This window comes from Colossoma macropomum, unplaced genomic scaffold, assembly GCF_904425465.1.
Source record: "Colossoma macropomum unplaced genomic scaffold, Colossoma_macropomum, whole genome shotgun sequence".
Classification (NCBI taxonomy): Eukaryota; Metazoa; Chordata; class Actinopteri; order Characiformes; family Serrasalmidae; genus Colossoma; species Colossoma macropomum.
Genome location: NW_023494788.1, coordinates 2,252,495 through 2,278,202, shown reverse-complemented (window position 1 = coordinate 2,278,202; position 25,708 = coordinate 2,252,495). Strand labels below are relative to the sequence as shown.

The following is a 25,708-nucleotide window of genomic DNA, read 5'->3' as shown; positions in this document are numbered from 1 at the left end:
TGGGATTGTATCCGTCTGTATTTGGCTAACAAATCACCAAAGTTCATGAATACAAGGCACACAAAAAACAACTGCACATCGATTCAAAGAAGCTGTGGAAAAAATCTTTAAAATGTATAATAAAATATAAATCTCGGATAAAATCGTGTATCCAATTCCACGGTCTTGATCCATACCTTTTAATAAATATTGTGCAAAAAGCACTGAATTATTATGTTAAATAGGAGAAACCTTTACTACACAAAACTGTAGAGGCTCCTGTTTCAGATGATAAAACACCATCATCCTTTTAAATCTCGTTAGACATTTTTTATGATAAAATATCATTATAAATAGCACGTTGGACTAATCAATTTACAATTTAACCATTTAATTATGTAGGATTATTTTCGGTGGAGTTCCCCTTTAAGTGCAGTGTCTGAGAGCGCGCTGTAGAGGGCAGCAATGTGCCGGTTCAGTGCAAAATAAAAGCCCGAAAGAAGAAACTAGAGTCGTGTCTTTTTGGTCGGCTAGCAAACCGCAAACATGTTCCAGACCGAGAGATTCAACGTCTAAAGATCAGCACAGACTCCGAAACAGGGCTGGTTACAGCGTGTACGACTTTCCGGGTCGCGTACTGGACTCTCCTGAGCAGCAGGTGTTGAGTTAGAGAGCCAGGTCCGGCTGATGTTGGGAGAAGCTAACAGGCTAGCTAAGCGGAGCTCCGCCTGTCTCTCTCTGGTGAGTAAATGAGCGCAGTTCACGCCTCTGAAGTTTGTTTTTAGTTTCTGGTGCTGATAATAAAACGAGGCTTTTTCTGAAGCAGCGAAGCTTCTCTTTAAAACGTGTCTGAGGAGCTGCTCGATTCTCGAAGCTGTTAAATCTCACCGCACATTAGTGACACCTGGTGGTTGAGAGCGCGAACAGCAGCTTGAAAGAAAGCTGCACTCTTTTTTTTCTCGGGTTATTTTAGCATAAAAATCCAAATAATCGAATTCATAGTTTCTGATAACATGTTTTAAAAATTTAAATGCATGTTCAGTTAGTATTCTCGCTTATAGAAATCCTGAACATGCGATGTTAAGAGAGCAAATGAAGCCTAGAAAGTTAAGGTTCAGCTCTACAGACTTCAAAACATTGGGCTAATTTTATTGAATATTAGTGATGAACGATTTGCGGACAATATCGAATGGCGATTTCTCTGACCAGTGTTATGATTATAATTTAAATGCTGTTACTTTCTTTAAATTAAGCTGTAGGCCTTTTTTCACCAAGCAATGCAGCGCATGCATTTTTCAGGCTTTAGGCTTTAACACCATGTAATGCCCCAGTTCACAAGTCCTGTATTATTATTATTATTATTATTATTATTAGTAGTAGTAGTAGTAGTAGTAGTATTAGTAATTATTATTATTATTATTATTATTATTATTATTATTGTTATATTTCTCTATCTAAGGTTTAACATACGTGTGAGTAATGTTGGCTATAATTAAAATGGCAGCTCTTGTGATTTTAAAAATCCCACTCTTTCAAATTGCTGTTTCAGTAAAAACTGATTAATCGTTCACCCCCGGTGATGAGTGGCATTAATGCAAAATATAATTGAAAAAAAAGCAAAATAAAATCTACAAAAAGCCAGAAGCTGATTTTAGATTAACATTTTTCATCTCAAAGTCTCTGATGATACAAGAAGAGCAAGTTCTGAATGCTGAAAAGCAAAAAAAACACTCTCGCTTACAGCTCACAGCTCTCACTGTTAACTCTCACTGTCCTATCCCACTTCTGACACCATTGCAGACATGTCACTGTTTAGAGTTCTGCTGCAATTCCGTGGATTTTAGTGCAAACTTGGCACTCATGTCAGACATACCAATTCAAATGATGAGCACATATATAAAAGTATTGCATTTTTACTCATTATATCCACGTAGATGATTTTGTTTACTTATTTTGTAGTTGAAGGTGCTGGGTTTTATAAGGGTGTTAGGTCTGTTATGGAGAAAGTGATGGAAAAGGCATATTGGTGTCAATATCTTTTAAGCATGTTGATACAGGAAAGCAAATTTTACTTATTTGTATCTAGAACCACTGTCCTTTCTGGCTGGAGATCATGATCATTAACATCTTGATGCCTGAGGGCCTCAGGAAAATCATAACAGGAGAACCGAGCACTGATTTCTTTTCCCAATTGCAGAATTAGACCCACATGTAGAAGTTAGGCTCTTGCTTGTGGTTGTGGTTTTCAAACCTGCTCCTGTACTGAAAATCTGGTTTCTAGGTGGCCACAACTGTGTTTAGCTATGCTAATGTAGTTTAGTCCATGTTTATAGATCACAGTGAGTCAGAAACCACTTAATCAAGTCTATTAGAGACACTGAACGACTCCAAACAAGCTGTGTCCCAATTCAGGGGCTGCATCCTTCGAAGGCTGAACTGAAATGAGACGGTCTGCTCTGCGCCTTCATCGCTGCGTCACGAAACCCCAAGATCTTCTAAAGTTCTTTAAATATGGAGCCAGAGCTCCTGAGTGGCGCAACTGTCTAAGCGTTGTCCCTCATCAGGAGAACACGAGTTCGATCCCTGGTGATGCTACAGCCGTCCGTAGCCGGGAGTCCGAGAGAGCACAATTGGCCTCGCTCTCTCTGGGTGGGTGGGATGGCCCCTCCTTCTCCCCCCATCACTCAGCGTGATGCTAGTCAGCGCAGGCGTCTGTTAGCTGACGTAACAGATCTGGCGGTTGGCGCTTTCCTCCGAGCGCGTTCGGCTGTCCAGTGACGTTGCGTGAGCGGCAGCTCGAAAAGAAGCCGTGGTTGGTTTCACAGGTCTTGGAGGAAGCCTGTGTTAGCCTTCGCCCTCCTAGCGTTGATAGCATCGTGTGATTGGGGGAGTCCTAACTAGCGGGTGGAATTGGAGACGACTAAATTGGGGAGAAAATCGGGTAAAAAAAAAAAAAATGGAGCCAGAAACTCTTATTTTATTTTTTATTTTTCGTTTATTACAGCTGGAGATGCGTCTCTCTGTCGGCTCTTTGCTCCCCAAAACAAAATGGAAACGTTAGCGTAAGTTTTTGCTTCAGCCCACATTGACTTCTTTAACATTTGTATCGTTCGCTATTCGACTCAGTTTAAACCCAATACTTACATTTAAAAGTGAACTCCCAGAGCCGGTTTATTAGGAAGCCTGGCCTCTTCCTATTTCGCCCATTATATCAAAAGCAGGACTGCAGAACAGCAGAGGGCACCAGAGAGCGGGTCCTCAATAAATGGGAGTGAATGGAGCTGAACGGCTAAAAATGAGAAGTTAAAAAAGTTTCTAATCACTGAACCAGAACTTTTCTTTGATTTTAGAAAGTAGAAGGATGGATTTCACTAAAAAAGCAAAGAAAACTCACCTGTTTGTTTCCTTTTCTACAGCAAACAGGTTTTGGGCAGCAGGACGCCAACATTACTGCTACTGAGAGCTGATTGGTTGGTGACCGGAGCAGCTCATTTACTGTTCGCGCTCACTGATGTCATGAACGTACATGAGGCGCCGTTTTAAACTCCTATACCTCGAGTTTAAAAGCTCTTAAAAATATAACAGCAGTGTTAAAATGTTTTATGCTGCTCTGTGTTCAGGAAATAAGTGTATTATTTTACATTAAAAATGTTTCAGCATTTATAAACTCATTTTGCTCAAATGCTCCATATCAACTCATTCATTTTGGACTCGCTCGGGAGCGCCCTCTAGTGTTTGAGAAACTCAGACATTTAGAGTGATAATTCTACTCTCTACAAGTTCTCATGTACTCCTCAGCCGCCGTTCGCTCCTCTGCAGACGCCACCATGTTCTCGAATCCCCGCCAATGCGCAGTGAACCTCGGGATCTGTTGGATGGTGAAGGATCCACCCGTTGGATCCTTCGTTGCCATGGAAAACAGTCGACCTTCTAATGCAGCCTCTGAAGGACGCAGCCCCTGAATTGGGACACAGCCTTGGTCTCAGATGGGTGCTGATGTAAGCACGATGCTAACTGGTGTACATAAGCTTCCATTACTTGTTAGCTACGTTAGCCTCATAGCTGCATTGTCAGAACTGAAGAAGCAAACTTCAGACACCAAACCACGTCTTGGCTGTTTGACTACACTCTTAAAAAGATGGTTCTCTAGGGTTCTCTAGGGTCTCATTCACCAACTGTTCTTAGGAAGAAATTGCTTCTTAAAACCCGCGCTGTTTTGACGAAGGTTCTGACAGGTTCTGTTCTCTTATTTGGGGTTTGTCAGAATCTGCACACCCTCAAGAGCCCAAAGGTGAGAACAGTTCTGCGCCTAAAGAACACGTCTTGAATCTTTTTCTTAGGACCTTTCTCAAGAGCGCATTCAAGAACAAACTTGGTGAACATAGAACCACGAACACTCAGAACCATTTGCATGCTTAAGTGACTCTTTGCGTGCTGTGTATGGTTCTGTATAGAACCTTTTTTGTAAAGAGTTTCACATAACACCAAAAAGGGTGGTTGTATTGTTGTGATGACAAACGTGCAACAATAGCAGAACCCTTTTTTTAACATGTTCTCAGTCAACCTGAAGAACCATTTCACCATGCAGATGGTTCTGAGTGTGTTCATATACACACCGATCAGGCTTAACATTATGAGCACCTCTTTGGTTCTAGACTCACTGTCCATTTTATCAGCTCCACTTACTATATAGGTGCACTTTGTAGTTCTACAGTTACAGACTGTAGTCCATCTGTTTCTCTGATACTTTGTTAGCCCCCTTTTACCCTGTTCTTCAGTGGTCAGGACCCCCATGGACCCTCACAGAGCAGGTACTATTTGGGTGGTGGATCATTCTCAGCACTGCAGTAACACTGACGTGGTGGTGGTGTGTTAGTGTGTGTTGTGCTGGTCTGAGTGGATCAGACACAGCAGTGCTGCTGGAGGTTTTAAACACTGTGTCCACTCACTGTCCACTCTATTAGACACTCCTACCTTGTCGGTCCACCTTGTAGATGTAAAGTCAGAGACGATAGCTCATCTGCTGCTGCACAGTTTGTGATGGTCATCCTCTAGTCCTTCATCAGTGGTCACAGGACGCTGCCCACAGGATTCTGCTGGCTGGATATTTTTGGTTGGTGGACTATTCTCAGTCCAGCAGTGACACTGAGGTGTTTAAAAACTCCAGCAGCACTGCTGTCTGATCCACTCAGACCAGCGCAAAACACTAACACACCACCACCACGTCAGTGTTACTGCAGTGCTGAGAATGATCCACCACCCAAATAGTACCTGCTCTGTGAGGGTCCATGGGGGTCCTGACCACTGAAGAACAGGGTAAAAGGGGGCTAACAAAGTATCAGAGAAACAGATGGACTACAGTCTGTAACTGTAGAACTACAAAGTGACCCTATATAGTAAGTGGCGCTGATAAAATGGACAATGATCGTAGAAACATGGAGGTGGTCAGAATGTTATGCCTGACCGGTGTGTTTGTAGAATGATCGTCTTTACTAAAGAACGCTTGAAGAACCCTCTTTTAAGAGTACATCTGGAGTAAGAAAGGAAAACTGGGGGAATTCTCTTTCTTCTTCCGCTCTGTTGGAATTGCGTCTGTATGTTTTCGTGTTTTGCTCCGTTTCTGTCCTGCTTTAAGCTCAGCAGCTGGTTTATGGTTTAGTTGTTGATGGTTCCTCTCATGCGAGGCCGGTTTAGCGCGTGCAGACGTTCTGTTCTGTTCTGCTTTGCGTCGTTTGGTTATTCAGTGAAAGCTGAGCGTATCCTGGATCAGTGCGGAGGAACTCGCTGGGCTGTTTGCTTTATGGGCCGAGACTGAGCGCTCGTTCCCGAAGGCTCTGGGAGCGGCAGATTAAACCTGGAGCACATTTCACCTTTGGAACTTCCTCATTGCTTCCCAGCACTTACCAGTCGCCTGTAAGCAAAGTTCCAGCGCAAATCAGCTTAGTGTGAGTTCACCTTTAGAGATTTTTGCTTTTTTTGTTTTTGTTTTTGTTTTTTTTCCCTAATTTTTCGGTTCCACCACAGCCTTACTTTATTTTTCTCCAAGTATGTTACACAAATGAATCATCAGTGTTGGTGAGTCACAACACACTGAACAGACCAGAGAAACACACAGATTGTTAACAAGTATTAACCTCTTATTCTCCAGGGTATATTTTGGTTGTTCCATCTGAATTTTCATGACCAAATCGTAAGGCAAATTATTCAGTAACTGCATGAAATAAATACAAATTTTTATTTTATTTATTTATTTTTTGTAAAAGTTCCCCTCAAATTAACAGAACATGTGTTTTATGATCACACAAATTGCTATATGCTTACAATTCACTGCTGAAAGCCAAAAATCTTAGACGCTCTTTGTATTATTTTATAAAAATAATGTTTCCAGAGCAGATCACTGAAGAGACGCCATCTGTTTATAGTTTATAGCCCAGATTTGTGGAAAAATGGGTCGACTTTCAGTAGAAAAAACAAACTGAGTTCAGTTTCTTTTATTATAAGGGTTTAAAATTACATCACCATCTATTTGACTGGAAAGAAGACAGTTACAGCTCTCATACGACCCCCACCTTTAGAATGTAGCTTATGAAATATGAAAGTTCTGAAGAATATGACGAAGTGCGTTTTGGAACCACCGGTGGTCTCAAGGAGTTTAAGAGGTTTAATCTAAGAGGCAAATACAGTTTCCAAAAAAGTTGGGACGCTGTACAGAATGTAAATAAAAAATAGGACGCAATGATGTGCAAATCATGTAAACCATATTTTTAAAGGAAAATACTACAAAGACAACAAATTTATAGAAACGACTGAGAAATTTGATTTTAATATATATTTTATGTGCCCATTTGTGTTCAGCTCGCTGTAAAATGGGCGCGGTCACTTCTTTGGTTCACGTTTTCGGATTCTTTAAACTTTGCTTTCAGACTTTTTTTTTCTTTGACTCTGCAGCCTCGTTCTCCTGCGGCCGCGTTCGGACATTTCTTTCAGAATCTCTTCAAAAATCTCTTCATAATTTTTTGGTACAGAAACATCAGCCTAAATGTTTGAGTCTCAGCAGCGTGAAATTATGACGAATGTCGAGCTGGATTGACGTAAAAGTCACATGAATTCTGATCTGGCTGTTCAGACTGAGTCACATCGCCGCAGATCAGATACGTATCAGATTTCAGTACCACATATGAAAGCGTCTCAAATCGGACCTGAAAATGTCAGATTGTGTGTTTATCTGTTCACACAGACACACATCTGTGTCACATATGAGGAAAAAGATCGGATTTTTACCTGCTGTGTGTAGCCTTGGTGCAGAAACACTGCAGGCTGTGTAGAGGATCAGACTCGCTTCACTCGTTTAACTTCAGTTTGTTTTTAAAATCCTCTCTTTGTTGACCTTGATAGCCGCCTTCCTCACCTCTCACCTCAAACTCACAGCTGATCAGGGGTCAGGGGTTATGAGTAGGTATGTCTGGGTGTTCTTATGTGCAGATAGTCACGTTCTCTTTAGCTCCTCCACGGCGCTCTTATCAGTTATGTTTCCCTTTATTAGTCCCACGACGGGGAGATTCACCTCCGCCCTTAACCCATCTGTGCAGTGGAACGTTTAACGTACACACTAGGGGGCAGTAAGCACACTTGCCCAGAGCGGTGGGCAGCCCTGTCCACGGCGCCCGGGGAGCAGTTGGGGGTTAGGTGCCTTACTCAAAGGCACTTCAGTCACCTACTGTCAGGTCAGGGGATCAAACCGGCGACCTTCCGGTCACAGGGCTGGTTCCCTGACCCTCAGCCCACGACTGTTGTATTTGTTAAATATTTGTTAACAGTCTCTGTTCTTTTATGTCATTTGTGTCTCACCAAGACTGATTGCTTCTATGCACAACATAATAAACTGATTCTGATTCTGATGATGGACCAGATCATTTGGCGCTAGCTGCAGAGAAAGGGTCCGTGGACCACCGCTGTTAACTGCCTAATGTCTCGCAGCTGACCGTAACGTCCGTACCGTGACGGTCGGAACGAATGCAGCTACCGTTACACCTCTAATATTTTTATTAATGAAGTTCTAATGATTATATTCACGGTCCCATATTCTACTTATCCTGCCTCTCTTCATCATCAGGCTATCTTTTGTTATTGTGCCTTTAAGACTGACCTTTGTAAATGACCTCTGTTTTGATTGGCTGCTTCATTTATTTAATAAATAAATAAATAGATAAAAAATAATTAAATCGGAGATGAAACACTCCTTGTGACATCAGCGTGACTGGGTGGGGTTAAACTTCTGAAGGCTGATTAGTCAGATGTATGACATCACTAAAAAACAATGTAAATTCATTTTTCTATGATATGGGTGCTTTAATAATCATGTAATAATCAAACCATATCAGTAACTACAATAATCGTAATAGTCTTAATAGTAATAGTTTTAAAAGTATTTGAGTATATTGTTATAATATATACTTGTTTTGTATAAAAATGTATATATTACATTAGTTTTTGCATTTTACAGCCTGTATGGTTTTCCACACATCTGATGTAAAGAATGTAATTTGTTTTTTTAGTGTTATTTATATTATAACTTTATTTTCCATAGATTTAGTTGTAGTTCAGAGAGTGACCACTAGATGTCAGACTAAGCCTAACACTTTTATATTAGTTTAGTTCTCAAAATGAGTTTGTTTCCTAAACGGTGCACAAATCTCACCAGTGATGCTGATGGATGTTAAATTGGTACGGATGAAATGTTTATGATGACGTTTGTGGGTCAGTCGGTGATGCTGTGACGTGTTTGTCCTGCAGGTGTTGTGATGTGATGGACTTTCTGCTTGTGTGAGCTGCCACCTTCACCATGAGCGTCCACCGTGTCCTCCTTCTCCTGCTGCCGCTGCCGTGCATGTGTTTGCTGACCAATAGTACGGCCAGACTCGTCGGCAGCCGGCCCACAGATAGCGTGGACGACTGCGACACTTCATACTGTGAGTACAGCGCTGACACCACTCTCATTCATTCATTCATTCATTCATTAATTCATTTATTTATTTAACAGATGACAATGATCTGATTCCACGCAGCACACAATGATATGATAGCAAGTAAAAACATCCTGAGTCTAATCAATATGTCTAATATTTCTCTGTTTCTCATTTTACAATCATTATAACAATGTTTTAAGAATTTTTTTAACCTGTTTCTAGAATGTTTTTACTTGTTTTAAAGGGCCCAAATCATAGAAAACCATATAATAATAATAATAATAAAGTAATATAAACATTGTTCACAAAAGACACCGTTCACTCTCCAGTCTATACAGTCTATACTGACTAAACTAAACAGCAAAAACAACTTGTTTTGAATTCGTTTCTGTGATGTCACAACCACCTCGTTTATATTTATCCATCTCAGTGAGTGTGTTTACATGCACTCAATCTGATAACTGCAGAAAATCAGATTTTGTCAGTAATACGTTCAATGCGTTTATATGCACTTGAGTAATCAGATAATGGGGAAACTCCAGGTCTACATGAGTCAGACTGTAATCAGATTTCTGCTTTACAAACAGCCAATAAACTCACAGAAGAAGACATGATGTAAACATAAAACTCAAAACTTCATGCCGCTGTTTTTTTTTTAAACATCGCTCCACTTGACCTGAAAATATGAACAAACATCATCTAGAAGATGAAGAATATTCAAACCCTTTATTTCGTGTTTGGTTTCAGCGCCACTCCAAAAGTGTTTTGCTGCATCTCATGACATCCACCGTCTGATCTCGCACTGACTGAGAAATCCGATAGAAATCAGAGTAAGAGTTTACATGCACCGAGAAATCTGACTACTGAGCTAAAATCCAGCCTCTTAATCGGATTTCTTAATCAGATTTCTAGATCTGAGTATGGTGTTTACATGACCATTTGAATAATCGGATAACTGCAGAAGTCTGATTTATGATCTGATTTTTGAGTGCATGTATACGCACTCATTGTTTTTACGTATAGCGCTCTTAAAGGCGCAGTAACCTTTAATTTTAAATGAAAATGTATAAGTAAATTGTTTTTGGGACATGAATGTTATAAGTGGGCCTCAGGAAAAAATGTGGGATACGGACCCTTTAATAATTTTATCTTATAAAGGTGTTTTATTCCATTGGCAGATAAGTTTCTCAGGCGTTATGTCATTATGAGTAAAAGCATCATGAAGCATTGAGTAAAACACTTTAATAAAATAAAATTACCTAAAAGAAGTAAAAATATGGGATTTCAGGATTAATCTAAATCTCACAGTAGCCATGTTTACACACAGCCTGATAATCCGTTAATAAGCCGACTAATAGCTCAATCTGAATAGAATACGTCCATGTAAACACCTCAGTCGGAATAGTTTCTATCCGACTGATCGAGGTGGGGAATCCTGTAAATAATCCGTTAAATAGAAGAATAATATCCGTGTAAACGCCTGTATCTGATTACATTCCCTATCGGAAAGTTTAAGTCCGTTCTGATCATGTTCGTCACGTCATAGTGAGAGTTTATACCGTTCACCATGGCGGAGCAGAAACTGGTCTGCAGAGGAGACGAAGTTTATGCTCTGGTCTTTAAAAGACGGCGGTGGGACGGACGTCCAGCTTATGTGTCTCAGAACACGACGTCTTCCTCTCGGCCTTCTTTAATAAGGACATGTGAAGGACGTTTTCCTGAGTCTGACATCATTTTAAAGTAATTAAAAACACAAGCGCTGCTCACTGCTGCTCATCTCACTCTGACTGGACTCACGTGATGCTGGTTGTCATGGTAACATCTACACTAAGTGGTTCTCTACACATGCGTATCATTTTGGATCGGATTACTTGTAGTGAGCATGTAAACGGAGACTTCTATCAGACTGTGTACGTGATCGTGTAAACAGCACACTCTAATTTCTTAGATCGAAGCAAGAGCCAACTAAGAAATCTGATAAAGAGGCTGGATTTTAGCTCAGTAATCAGATTTCTCAGTGCATGTGAACTCTTACTCTGATTTCTTTCGGATTTCTCAGTCCGAGCATGTGCGAAAACAGACGGCTGTACCAGAAATATGCGAGCAGACGCCACGAGACGCAGCAAAACACTTTTGGAGCGACGCTGAAACCAAATTCATGCTTGAGGAAATGAAGGATTTGAATATTCTTCATCTTCTGGATGAAGTGTGTTCATATTTTCAGGTAAAGTGGTGAAATGCAAGCAAAAAAAAAGCCACAGCATGAAGTTTGAGTTTTACGCTGCGTCTTCTTCTGTGAGTTTATTGGCTGGTTGCAAAGCAGAAATCTGATTACTGTCTGACTCATGTAGACCTGGAGTTTCCCCATTATCTGATTACTCAAGTGCATGTTGATCAGATTACTGACACAGTCTGATTCTCTGCAGCTGTCAGATTATTAAGTGCAAGTAAACACACTCACTGTTAAGTAGAGCAGGTATATAAACACTCAGTCTTAATCTATAATCGGAATGTATTCAGTCAGATTGGCAAAAATCTTTGCGTGTAAACAGAGACAGGTTGGGCTAAATTAACACCCAACGTCACACTAACACACTTCCAGAACTTTCTGTTGGTGAAAGGCACAATATAAACAACATTACTCACCCATTTAATATTTAAATAGCATTAATTAAATAGAGCTGTACTGAGTGTAAAAGGCGTTTTTGCTGTTCAGTAATATGAGTCATGTGTAATTATGAGCTCTTACCTGCTTCACCTGCCTTTCCTCATACACCTGCAGCACAGACCACACACCGTATACAATCAAACACACGCAGAATAATAAACTGGCTGATTCTTTGGTGCAGAAATCTGCAGATTCTGATTTCAGATACTTAAAAACCTCTAAGGCTTTTATAAAAACCTAGAAGTTGCTCTATCTGCATCAGAAAAACAGTAAAAGTTTGTTTGTTTGTTTGTTTGTTTGTTTGTTTGTATTCCTTTTTCATTCTTTTTGCCTGGTGGTTCCTTGAGGCGGCTCTTCAGTGCTGATCATCGAGGTTTATTTAACAGGCAAATATTAACCTCTGCGATTTAATGCTTGGGAGCTGCTCACATCTGCAGCTTCCACAGCCCGGTTGCAGAAACATTTCTTATACCTATAGGCAGCTGGTCACTCTCAACACTGACGTGGTGGTGGTGTGTTAGTGTGTGTTGTGCCGGTACGAGTGGATCAGGCACAGCAGTGCTGCTGGAGTTTTTAAACACTGTGTCCACTCACTGTCCACTCTATTAGACACTCCTACCTTGTCAGTCCACCTTGTAGATGTAAAGTCAGAGACGATAGCTCATCTGCTGCTGCACAGTTTGTGTTGGTCATCCTCTAGTCCTTCATCAGTGGTCACAGGACGCTGCCCACAGGACGCTGTTGGCTGGATGTTTTTGGTTGGTGGACTATTCTCAGTCCAGCAGCGACACTGAGGTGTTTAATAACTCCAGCAGCACTGCTGTGTCTGATCCACTCAGACCAGCGCAACACACACGAACACACCACCACCACGTCAGTGTTACTGCAGTGCTGAGAATGACCCACCACCCAGATAGTCTCTGTGTCTGTGCGCACATATGAGTTGTATTCCATCAGCAGCACATTTAATCCTTAAATGATGAATTGATTTAAACCAGGTATTGAAAAATAAATGAAACTAATATTGAGCTTTGCAGCATGTGAACACGTGTGTGGTGTTTTAAATTTTTTTTTTTATTTATTAAATTTTTTTTTTATTTATTTAACACATTTTAGTTATTTAATTTTTTGCTCTGGTTCCTAAACTTTTTGTACAAAACTGTGTTTGTCTATATGTCTGTGTGTGTGTGTGTGTGTGTATATATATATATATATCTGTTTCCCTTTTCGTTGTGTGTAAATTTTATGATGAATGGACCAAAAGAAATGGCCCAAAATTACTTGGACAAAAAGCCTGGTTCCATTGACTTACATTAAAAGGTTTTTTCCTTCTCCTGTAAAGTTATAATTTTGGAGATATTAGGGTTTTTTTTAGTGTGTGTGTGTGTGTGTGTGTGTGTGTGTATATTTGTATGTGTATATATAAAATACACACATTTGCACACTATCATTTGCTGAGAGCTCAAAGCACTTTGTATCTCCAAATTAGCAGCTTTTTTTGGTGAAGGACAAAACACTCAAACTTAATTACATGTTAACTAATTACTGTAAAGCATAAAAAAGCCAAAAATGGCAATGAGTTTTGTCCCAACAGCGACTGTGTGTGTGTGTGTGTGTGTGTGTGTGTGTGTGTATATGGTTTTATATGGTTTATATGGTTGTAAATTGTGTTTTTGTTCAAAGAATATATTATAAATGTTTTTCAGTGAATTACTTGCTATTGATTTTATCTATACAGTCACTTCCTGATTAAATGACCGCGCGTTCGGTTCTCTTGGTCCGTTCTCGATGGTACGTCTGAGGTTCTGTTTTATTTTGTTTTGATGTAAAGACTCTTATCTGTGCTTTAAGTTCAGGCGTATCGTTTACGTTTCGCAGCGTTTGTCTTTTTGATTCCTCTCCTAAAAAGGTTCGCATGCAGTCGGGAGAATCTGGGGTTTGTTTTTTCGGTTCTGGATGAAATATGTTCTGATTTCTACCTTCAGAGATAAAACGGCGCGGACGGGTGCCTGTGGAATATCATATTTTCAGAAGGAGAAGTAAAGCCATATGTTTTGTTTTTTAACATCTCATCTCTTTCCTTGAAGGACGTGCTCCGAGCAGGGCCATGTGGTTCAGATTTAAGATCAAAGGGCCGCTCGGGCTCGGCCTGCGCGTGTGCGCGTCTGGTGCAGGCGCTGTTTCGGCTCAGCTCTCGCTCGGCTTTGTTAAGACGAGCGCCTTTTTAATTAAAATCACGCTTTGGTTGGGGTTTTTTTTGGCCACACACGTCGCGTTGTGTCCTCGGAGCTGTTTGTGTGTGTGTACAGCCTGACCGATTATATCGGTTCGCCAATAATATCGACTGATATCTACAACTTTTCCAGCAATAATGCACCATTTTTTATTATTATTATTATTGGTTATTTTTGTTTGTTTTTGTGCCGGGATTTGGACTTGTGATCTCACAAAGATGCAGAAACTAAAGAGTCGTCAGGCTCAACTAACTAAACTGAACACTAAACAGAATCATCTGTCTAATCAAATTAGGGATGCACTGATATTGTGGTTCATTACTGATACTAATATTGTTTATGCACAAATCTGCTGATACTGTTACACAAACATTTAAAAAAAAAGCTGAAGAACTTATTTATTTATTTATTTATTTATTCATTCATTCATTCATTCATTCATTCCTCTTCCTGGTTTATCAGACATCCCTTAATTAAGACTTAACGATACTCCAACATCAGAATTAGCCTGAATGCTTATCTAATCAACAATTTTTGCCCCAAGCAAATAAAAATCAGCATCATGACGTTGTCATATCGGGCCGTGGCTGCGTACGTGTCTGCATACGCGAGTGTGTGTGCAGCGCCATGACCTCCAGACACACTCCAGGATTCGGGGGAAGCGCCTTCATTGCGACCCCCCCCCCTCCACCCCCCCACTCAGACGGTAGGTGTAGAGTTACTGTGTGGTTTGTGGAGCCTCAGTGTGTTACTGTACAGAGAACCAGAGCGAGGTTTAACCGGCCGCGTCCATCTGGAAGTCTGAAATGTTTGGTATGAGAGCTATAAATACACAATCACTCTGCATTCCACACACACACACACACACACACACACACACACACACACACACACACACACACACGGTGTGCTGTGGACCCGGCGTTCTTTAAACTGACCTGCACTCTCTCTCCACTCTGGTGGACGGCAGGAAGTACAGCAGGCTGTCCACAGTTACGCTTACTCGGTCAGTAAGGATGTAAAAATGCACAGAACACAAACCAGCTCTTACGTTGAGTTTAGTAGTTACTGAACATTTCAGCTGAACGCTGAGGGGTTTCTCGTTTTAGAGGTCTGCGCGGGACTGTTTTTTCAGTCCCGCTCCCGCCTGCTCGAAAATCGGTCATTTCTCCCACTCCTGCCTGCAACCGGAACGATTCGGCCCACTCCCACCTGTGCAGTCCAGCACGCATCCAATATCTGACACAGTCTAATCACAAATACATTATTCTCTGAAATAACACGCAGTCATGGTCATCAGGCTCACCGTGGGTAACTTCACCAAACTCCATTTATTCCCAGTAAACACAGAGCAGGAATTAAACCACCGAATGATTATTTTTGGTGTTTTACTGGGCAGCTGTGGCCGTCGGACTGGAGGCTCCACCCTCTCTCTAACATCTAATTCACACAAGCTGACTCTGTATGGCGTGAGTGGTGCGGCAGCGCGAGCGCTACAGCTCGGACACGCTGGCCTTTCATACATACAGCGTTTGAGCTGCGGAGCAGCAAAACAGTTGTACAGACATTCCTGTTTTCAGACAGATAAATGGCCACATCAGTAAAAATATTTATTAAAGTGCACGGTATGTTTGTTTATCCTCGACAGCATTCTGACTTGTGATTAGGCAAAAGTTTCAAGCCTGATAGACCAACCAGGAAATCTGTCTGCAGCACGGAATGTTTAACTAATATTTCATCATGAATCACATAATCGGCTTTTTTATACGGCCTTCTGTTTATTTTTCATTGATTTTCATGACTTATTTACTGTATTTTGCTGCGTGACGTGCGGAAAAAGTCTGCTCCGGGTCTGTTCTCTAAACTGGGCTTCGCACTCGTGGCCTGTCTGAAAGCGCTGACCCCTTATCAGGGGCTCCGAAATGAAAAGCAAGACTTGCACGCAGACGCAGTACGTGTGAATCAGACCTAATGAGAATCTGTGTGTTCACGTGATCGGTCGCTCGAGAATGACATCGACATGTTGTTGATTAAACATTAAATATTTGATCTCCTCCTCTCTCTGTGAGCTACCACGGCTCGTTTTTACTTCTCTCCCGGTTCTTTTTCTTCTTCTACTGTTTAACAGGTGACGATAACCTGTCTCAGCTTCCTGTAATCGGTCCAAAAGTCTGAACCATTCAAAAAAGTGTTTTCACACTGTATACAAACTACACGCAAGGACGCTTCGATCTACGCAAAGTTTTGCGCGCAGTTGCATTCAAGAATGCGTCACAATGCATTTCATAATGCTACTCAAGTGCGAGCTGCATTCTAAGTGTTACAGTAGGGGGCGCTATAACGACAGCCAAGCCTGTCCAAGCGCTCTTGTGCCGCCAGCGTGTTTTCTCAACTGCCATAATAGACGAGCAGAGGAGTCTCGCACAAAGACGGCTTACATAAACAAAAAAAATGATCTGTTATCACCTTTCGTTCCAGCAGAAGAGGTAAAGCAGCTCACTCCCCCTACTGTCCACATTGGAATAACACTAGATCCTCTCTGATCTGTCCTCTATCGCCCCCTTCAGTTCTGAGTATTTTAACCACCACAGTAACACAGTTTGTACACAAGGACCGAGCGTTTGCAGTGCACTGGCCAAGCACTGTCATTTGCATCCGCGTACTTGTGTTGCACGTCTTTCTGGCCTTAGTTCAGTCCAGGTCTGGGTTTTCTGTCTCACGATGGTCAATCACTTCGCTGCACTACATCACAACGATAACTTCATGCTGCACAACTAACCTGCTCCAGCGCCGGTTACGTTCATGGTTATTACGATCATGGACGGCTCTTGGACCAGTCAGTGCTCATGCATCACTGCCCAGATACCTGTAGACAGCAGAGCTCACCTAACATGATTATGTGCTTCCTGACATTCGGTTCTCTATGAACACGGACTAAAGTACGTTAAAGTACACTCGCATAGCCGCCTTGACCACATAATCAAGTCTGCTAAGGAACAACTCCACAGCGACTGATGCTAATTGGTGGGATGGTATTTCTGATGCTGCTGCACAGACTGTCTATTTAACTATAACCATAGCTTCCCCTGTTTTTCTCATTTCTGTATTTTAATATTTTATACTAACACTGTTTGCTGTCTGGTGTGGTCCAGAGGAGGATGGGTTCCTCTTTTGAGTCTCGGTTCCTCTCAGTGTTTCTTCCTCTTGTTCTTAGGGAGTTTTTCCTTGCCGCTGCCACCATTGGTGACGCTCATGGGCACTCAGACCCGGAACTGCGTTCCTGGTTATTACGATCATGAACGGCTCTTGGACCAGTCAGTGCTGAGCTTCTGACGGCAGGTGGACCCAACCAGCCCTTATAAGTCACTTTCTTGTTTGTTTTTTTGCTGATTTCTGAAGTCATCAGCTCTTAATCTGTTTTATAGAACACAAAGCCAAGATGTTTGAGATGAATGGCACAGCAACAGTTTAGCTAACACTTGTGAAGTTAGTGGTGGCAATTGTGAAAAATATTGCAAAGTTCTACATAAATATGTAAAGCCAGTTTTCAAGTTGTTGCATGTTGCGAGTTGCCTCCAGCATAATTTCCATGCAACTTGACAGTTACACAAAGCAACTTGCACAAAGTTGCACGCAGCGTTTCAAATGAGTTGCAAGATGTTTTACCTTAGTTGGTTGTAATTTTCAAGCTGCTAGTTTAGGAGTTTCACCATGTATAAGCCAGGCAAGCTGGTTGGCAGTGGTGGCTTCATTTTTTTCGTTTTTGAATTTTTGTAACTTTTTATAAACATTTTTCTATTTATTTACATGCTGTGTTGGCTAAAACGTCGTTTTACAAATCCGTTTGTGGCAGAGAGATACTTGCAGGGCGCTGCGAGGCAAAATAGTCCCCAAAGAAAACTTATTTCAGATTTTCCACTATTTTCCATCTTCAACATTCCATATAAACTCAGAAGACTCGTGTAGGTTCACTGGTGGTTCTGGATAGTAAATAAAATGTCTATATTTGTGTTGTAGTCATGGCGACCCCTGGTTCCTATCACCACCACTGTAGAGACATCTGAACCATTTCACACCAAACCACTCTGAATTGCTTGTTTCACACCCTCAATTACACAGAAATTTTGAAAAATCAGTGGAATTCCCCTTTAAAGTGACCGTGTTGGGGTTGGTGGTGCAGCTGAATGTAGTAATAAGTAAAAGCAGGGGCAGCTCAGGCCAGAGTTGGGAAACATTTGGCCTTTTTGTGGCCTGCAGCTCCTCCACCTGCTGAAGTCATCAGAGAGGGAGTGAAGCAGACGGGGAGATAGCGAACGTGATCGCGGATGGATTTGGAGGCTGTAAGCTCGTACGCACGTCTGCTGGGAGCGGATCAAAGGCGGCCTTAAAGCTCCTGCTTTTCCTCCTGCTCATGCATCACTGCCCAGATACCTGCAGACAGCAGAGCTCACCTAACATGATTATGTGCTTCCTGACATTCGGTTCTCTATGAACACGGACTAAAGTACGTTAAAGTACACTCGCATAGCCGCCTTGACCACATAATCAAGTCTGCTAAGGAACAACTCCACAGCGACTGATGCTAATCGGTGGGATAGTATTTCTGATGCTGCTGCACAGACTGTCTATTTAACTATAACCATAGCTTCCCCTGTTTTTCTCATTTCTGTATTTTAATATTTTATACTAACACTGTTTGCTGTCCGGTGTGGTCCAGAGGAGGATGGGTTCCTCTTTTGAGTCTCGGTTCCTCCCAGTGTGTGTTTCTCTTGCTCTTAGGGAGTTTTTCCTTCCTGCTGTCACCATTGGTGACGCTCATGGGGGCTCAGACACCTGTTGTAAAAAGCGCTATATAAATAAACTTTGACTTGATATAAGCATCTAGTGCATGTCGGCTACTTTAGCCTCGTGGCTGAATTGGTTAAACCAAAGAAACAAACTTCAGACGCCGAACACGTCCTGGGGGATCGGCTACATTTGGGGTCCGAGTGGAGTAAAACAGATGAAATTCTCAAACATTCTGCACTACATAACGTTTGAGTAGATCCGCAGGCACTGTACAGTTACAGACTGTAGTCCATCTGTTTCTCTGCATACTTTGTTAGCCCCCTTTTACCCTGTTCTTCAGTGGTCAGGACCCCCATGGACCCTCACATAGCAGGTACTATTTGGGTGGTGGGTCATTCTCAGCACTGCAGTAACATTTTTATTTGTGTGTGTGTGTGTGTGTGTGTGTGTGTGTGTGTGTGTGTGTCCATACAATATGTATTGTATCAATGGACCAGTAGAGATGCTCCAATGCTTAATCTCTTTAACTTGCGTTAAAATTAAAAAATGAAAGGTTTTTGTCTCCTGAAAACTTGTTTTATATTGTAATTTTATTTCTTTATTGCACAAAATGATCCAATCCTCTAGACTTAAATATATGTTCAGTTATCACAACACAATAAATGAAAAGAACAACAAATATACATGACAAGTACACAGGATGCCAGCTGGACAGGGCAGCAGAACAATATACACAAACTGGGGTTCCACAGCAGCATTCAAAGACTAAGAGGAGCTAATTTGACTTATTTTGGAACATAAATGTCTGTAGACCTTGCAGTTTCTCACCTGCTGTACACTGTGTGTGAGTGGCCAGTGCCTGCAGTAGCGCCGCCACACTGCTCATGTAGAGGAAGAGCGTCAGAAACAGGGCTGCTGTGCTTTAGTGTAGTGCAGCTACACTCAGCAAGTGCAGTGAAAACCAGATGGAATTTAAAGGTCGCTGCTTCCTGCCAGATGTTTCGGGTAGGACTGTGAAGTGTGCAGTTTGGTTAATCTGAGTCTTCGTTCAGACTAATCTTCTTTTAAATGTGTTCTGAGGGCATTTAGCCTGTTTTGACTCAGAGATACTTCTAGTGCTGCAAAACGTAAATCGAAGTAAAGTGAGTCACATTTTAACACCACTAACCACATCATAACGTCGTGTGATGATAATAACAGTGGGGTAGTGGAGTGTTCGAGGAGTTTAAGTATGATATTTAAATGTGAAAATATATTTTAAGGCTTAGTAATTAAAATAAATTGGATTGGTATCTGAGTAGAAAGTGGTATTGCGCCGTCTGTTATTGGTTAATATTGTTTTGATGGAGGATTTAATCTCTTAAATGATGGTTATAATATGATGAATCAAACTTAATACGAACTAACAAGGTAAAAAAAATATATATATATTTTCTCTTCAGTCCTTCGTCAATGTTTGGAAACTAAACTGCAAAAACAGCCCGTTTTGAGTTAAGTGATGTCACAAAAACCAACACATTTACAGTCAGCTGCCTAGTCAGGCTACAGCAGTTTGGCCCCACCCATTTGTACTGAAGTTATAAGCAGTGTTTCAGCTCTAAAAGCTTTTTGAATGATAGGGCAGCCAATCAGAACAGAGCTTATTTACATATCGGACTTAAAGGCACAAAAACCACCTCTTTAACCCTCTGGATTGTGAGGTCATTCTCTCTAGTCCATCTCTTCTTAAACTCTCCCCTAAAAGCTCTTCATATATCATGATCCTCATATGTTTCATATCTAAATGCTCCGTTATCTTCATCACTACTTTCCAAAACCGCTGCAGCAGCTTCAGCAGCTGTAAACTCTCTGCACGCCGTTTCACATGAGTCTCCGATGTGGACTGAATGAAGAATGAAGGGTTTCCGGCGTGATGGTCAGTCCTTAGTGATTTCCTGAGTGTCCATTGGTCAGTTTCACACAGAATGTAGACGGACACACCAATCCACCAGTTCCACACGGTGAGAGGCAGATGAGGTGTATCTCAGCCCCTCTTCATAGGCTCATAACTCCGGATGTGAGTCTTGTATGATCTCGAGATAAGATGGAATGGAAAGGGCGACTCTACAGATTCAGGAAGTGTTTGAACTGGATTTTTGTGCTGGATCATCACAAAGCGCGAGAAACATTGATTTGACTTCTTAGACCCTTAATTCTTAATTCTAAGGGTTCAAGAGAGGCAGGAAAATGGTCATGTAGAAATAAATTAGGGCTATTTTTGTACATTAAACTACAGAAAAAATATAAATGTGAGTCGACAAATTAAATAGAAGAAAAATGTAGCATACGGGCCCTTTAAGACTTATTTTTCTGAATTTATGTCTTTGTTTTTTAATTTCTTTCCTCAACAGGTGCACAGAATCTCATCACGGAGTGTAACAAAGTCTTCCTGAAGGATAACTCTACCTGTGTTTACCTAAACTGCTCCAATGACACGTCGTGTGAACGTTTGTTGGGTACGTAATGTTTTGTTTTTTGTTATGTAGTTATGTTCTGTCTTATTCCTGAAAATTTTCCTTCTAGCTGAATTTATTTTAAAGCGCTTTTGCGTCAGACTTGCTGTTTGTGTAAAACTGGCATGAAACATTGAACGAAACTCAGGTCAGCTAAACATTTACCTTCATGTTTGCTGCTCGGGTTGTTGGGTCCACTCGGAGGAGTTTGACCCTCCTCTCTCTGCAGCACTCGCTCAGATTGAGTCATTAGTCTGTGAGTGAGTGAGGTTGGGGTGGGAGTCCGTTTGGGCTGGAGTCTCAGTTCAGTACATTTTTCAATACAGTGAAAACAGAGAGCTTGATAATGTGCCATATACCGACTTCTGCCCTGTCAGTTTATTAGTGTTCCACATAATAAAATATGTGCTGTGTGAAGAAAACCTTGTATGTCCAAAATGGTAACTTTACAGGAGAAGGAAAAAACATACTCTACTTTTAATGTAAGTCAATGGAACCAGACGTTTTTCCAAGTCATTCTGAGCCATTTATTTGGATCCGTTTGTCATGAAATTTACACACAATGTAAAGGCAAACAGGCATTTTCAAATCACGTCAAAAACTGAAAAACGGAAATGGAGATACTGCATTTCGCTGCTGTCGGGGCAAAACCTCGTATTAGAGATGCTTTAGAACAGCACAGCCTGATCCAGTAAGACTGGTTTCCTATCAGCACAAACCCTTAGTCTGAGTTAGTTAGGTTCACCCTTGAGCTTGTGCACTAGACCGACCTTCTTTCCTTCCCTCCCTTCCTTTCCTCTCTCCCGCCTTCCTTCCTTCCTTCTTTCTTTCCTTCCCTTTTGCCTTAATTCCTTCCTACCTCGCTCGCTTATTTCCGGTACCACCGTCTGTTTCGCACATGCGCGGACTGAGAAATCCAGTAGATTTCAGAGTAAGAGTTTACCTGCACTGAGAAATCTGATTACTGAGCTAAAATCCAGCCTCTTTATCGGATTTCTTAATCGGATTTCTAGATCAGAGTATGGTGTTTATATGACCATTTGAATAATCGGATAACTGCAGAAATCCGATTACGATCGGATTATAGAGTGCATGTAAACACACTCAGTGAGAACAGCCTCTGATCAGTAGATCAGATCCCCCTGAGAGTGGTCTGAACACTAAGAGATCAGACTAAAAACAGTCTGACCTTTTTGTACAAAGAGCTGTACATAGTTAATTCTCAATGTTGCTTAATTGTGAGTAATGATGGAGAAATAGCACAGAATTTTGTATTTATATTATATTTTATATTTATACTTATATTCAGTATTTCTTCATTTCACTTGTCATACTTTTTTTGCTTTTTAAATTTTTCTAAATTATAAATCTTTGTTGTTTATTTGCAGGATTAAATGAAAACAAAGTGGTCTCAGATTTTTGGACCCTGCTGTATGTCAGTCCTGTATGTCCTGCTGTATAAATTCTAGGATGCACTGATATGTGAAATGTATGCAGATGCTGATATCCAATATTTTTTCATGTACACATCTGCCGATGCCGACCATTAAAGGGCCCGTAAGTGTGAAAAACTGAATATAGTTTGCAAACATTGTTCAAGATTCAAAAACCTTTCACTCCCCAGTGCATATCGTCCATATATGGAAACTAAGCTGCAAAAACAGTTTCTGTGATGTCACAACCAACACATTTACATATATCCACCAATTCGGTCTACAGGAGTTTAACCCCGCCCACTCACGTCGTTATAAGAAGTTATAAGGAGTGTTTCAGCCTGGACTGCTTTTTAATGAGGCTCAATGGAGGACAGAGCTCATTTGCATATAAAGGGACTTAAAGGGGCAGTGACAAAAAACAGGTTGGAAAATGTGTAAAAAATTAGGGTTGTTTTTTTGGTACATAAACCCACGCATGGGTCCTTTTGTAAGCAATTTAAAAAGTGTATAATCTTTTTAAATTAAATTGTAATTTTTAATATGTATTTAACCTGAATTAGCATTATTTAGCATTTATTTCTGTAGGGTCACAGATGCAGTAAAGACGATAAGATGCAGATATTTTAGTGCAGTATCCCAGTGTCACCTAAACAGTCTGCTGTATTGTATAATAAATGATATTTAAAAATTACAGATTAATCAAATCAGTTTGATATATTGGTCAGTTTTCAGTACTGAATGCATTGTGCATTCCTAATTACTGTTTTCTCTTATCCACTTTGACCCTCAGAAAAAATTGGTCGGGATGGTGGACCCAGTCAAGCCAGTGTAGCGAAACCTCTACCAACCTCAGCTTCATCACCACATGCCCTTATGACGGTCCCTCCTGCCCCTGGTCCACCTCCAGATGCTGCTAGAGATCCTGACCCAGAGGATCCTGACCCTCAGCAGCCTTCATCCAGCGGTAACTCCACGTCCCTGAACCCTCCAAACTCCAGCGATACCAACAGCTCTTCAGCAAACGGGCAAATTAACCCCAACATCAACCCTGTTGCTCCTCCAATAAAGAAGGTTCTAGCTCCTACAGCATCTCTCAAGCCAGAAACCACATCAGTTGTTGACGAGGTTCATCCAGGCACGCCAAGCTCGGACGGTGTCCCGGCTGCCGGGGCCAATAAGAACAAAACAGCCACGGAGATCAGTACCACCCCCGAACTGCCAACCACAGCTCCAGCTACCACTCAAGCCACCACAAATGCCTCAACGGCACCACCACCAACAACGCCTACCATGACTACCACCGTCACCATGACGACTGCCACCACACCATCAACGACAACAGTAAAAGTTACCACCACAATACCAGCTCCAACCACAACGAAGTCCTCCACCGTGCCAAAACCAGCACCTTCTACAGCGGCCACCACCAGTCAGACACCACTTTTACCCTCTACCCACCCTGTTACCCCTGCAGGGGGGCAAAATCCCTCACCTACAACGCCAAAGCCCCCCGAGAACCCCTCCGTAGGGCAGGTACCCAACACTGAGAGCAAAGAGAAGGAGCAGCCTGGCCAGGCTGTAGTGGTGGAAGCAGCTGGAGAACCACTGACCATTCACGTGGTCAATACCAGCTCTCTTCTGGCCGTGCTGATGTTCGGCCTCCTGTTCTTCATCATCACGGTCATCCTCTTCCTCAGGCACGCCTACGAGAGCTACAAGAGAAAAGACTACACGCAGGTGGACTATCTCATCAACGGCATGTACTCCGATTCAGGGGTGTGAGAGTTTACATTTCAACAAAAACGGTTCGGCGGCGATTGTTTGCGGCGGTGTTGCTGATTGAAGCTGCTCAGACAGTATTCGGTCAGATGAATGCGAAAGGCTCATGATCACGAGCAGATCTCTCTCTTTTCTGCGAAGATTGAGCAGATTTCGGAACTTTACAGCCTTCAGTACGAGTTCCTTCAATAATGTATAGCATTTTTTTGTTTTCTATGCAGATAAAGCTTCCATAATACTCGTCACACAGGACTTAAGCCTTAGTCTTAATCCTTAAACCCTTAACCTCCTCTTCAATGAATGTCATTCTAAGGGATTGATGGTGCAATATTTTATTTTTTTGTTTTTTTTTTTGTTTGTTTTTCTGTTGATGTCCAATTACTCAAGAGCAACTAACAGTCAGGTTGCACTAGTTGCCTTTTTGCTGTTTATATTATGTGTTAATGGCCTTCAGTCATTGTAATCATTACTTACCAACCTTTTTTTTTCTTTAATCATTCCACTCTTTTATGTTTTGTTTTCTCAAACCATTCCACTTTTCGGATCAAGAATGGACGCCAAAAACGGTCACTGTGGCACTGAAGCACATTAACGAAAAGCCAAGGGAATTGTTTAGCCATTATGAACTTCATTCCAGGGTTCGGGGGGAAGTTTGTTTTCTACTTTAAAAGAGTTTAAGAGGATATAATGCAGGTGGAACAGCCTGATCTGTGCCAATCTAAATCTGTAAGTTGTACTAATGCACTATAAAAAAAAATAAATGTTTACTTTGCAAAAAAAGTAATAAATATGAACAAAGAATGGATTGTATGTGTTGAATTCCTATCTTTTGAAAATGTGACCTGCTAATATCATACACCAATCAGGCATAACATTCTGACCACCTCCTTGTTTCTACGCTCATTGTCCATTTTATCAGCTCCACTTACTATATATAGTGCACTTTGTAGTTCTACAGTTACAGACTGTAGTCCATCTGTTTCTCTGATACTTTGTTAGCCTCCTTTTACCCTGTTCTTCAGTGGTCAGGACCCCCATGGACCCTCACAGAGCAGGTACTATTAGGGTGGTGGGATCATTCTCAGCACTGCAGTAACACTGACGTGGTGGTGGTGTGTTAGTGTGTGTTGCGCTGGTGCGAGTGGATCAGACACAGCAGTTGGTAGTGATCATTTAAAAGGGAATGCCCACCATTTAATTCAAATTTCTGCACAACTGGATGGTTCAGATGTAATCAGAGTGGTTTGGTGTGAAACGCTCTGTTGTAGAGAAACTTACCGAGTCAGAACTGTTCACAGTGGTGGTGATAGGAACCAGACGTCCACCTCTAAAAGCTCCCTCACAGAAAGTTCCTACAGTAAATGGT

The 25,708-nt window shown here is 41.5% G+C and overlaps 1 protein-coding gene and 1 non-coding gene across 3 annotated transcripts; both read left to right on the top strand.

The window, feature by feature from the left end:
* The first annotated feature begins 441 nt into the window (after window positions 1-441).
* Window positions 442-24,857, top strand: wu:fa25f02 (uncharacterized protein C11orf24). Of its 2 annotated transcripts, none has more exons than XM_036568031.1 (4): window positions 442-720; window positions 8,773-8,948; window positions 21,026-21,130; window positions 23,354-24,857. In XM_036568031.1, exons 2-4 carry the CDS (start codon window positions 8,822-8,824, stop codon window positions 24,343-24,345), a joined length of 1,224 nt encoding a protein of 407 aa, XP_036423924.1. In that variant the 5' UTR covers window positions 442-720; window positions 8,773-8,821; the 3' UTR covers window positions 24,346-24,857. The 2 variants fall into 2 exon arrangements, with proteins under 2 accessions (XP_036423924.1, XP_036423925.1); XM_036568032.1 differs by lacking the exon at window positions 442-720 and adding an exon at window positions 5,954-6,054.
* Window positions 11,943-12,078, top strand: LOC118807405. The gene has a single exon (XR_005007217.1). It is a non-coding gene; the product is annotated as a small nucleolar RNA SNORA84 (small nucleolar RNA).
* Window positions 24,858-25,708: the final 851 nt, after the last annotated feature.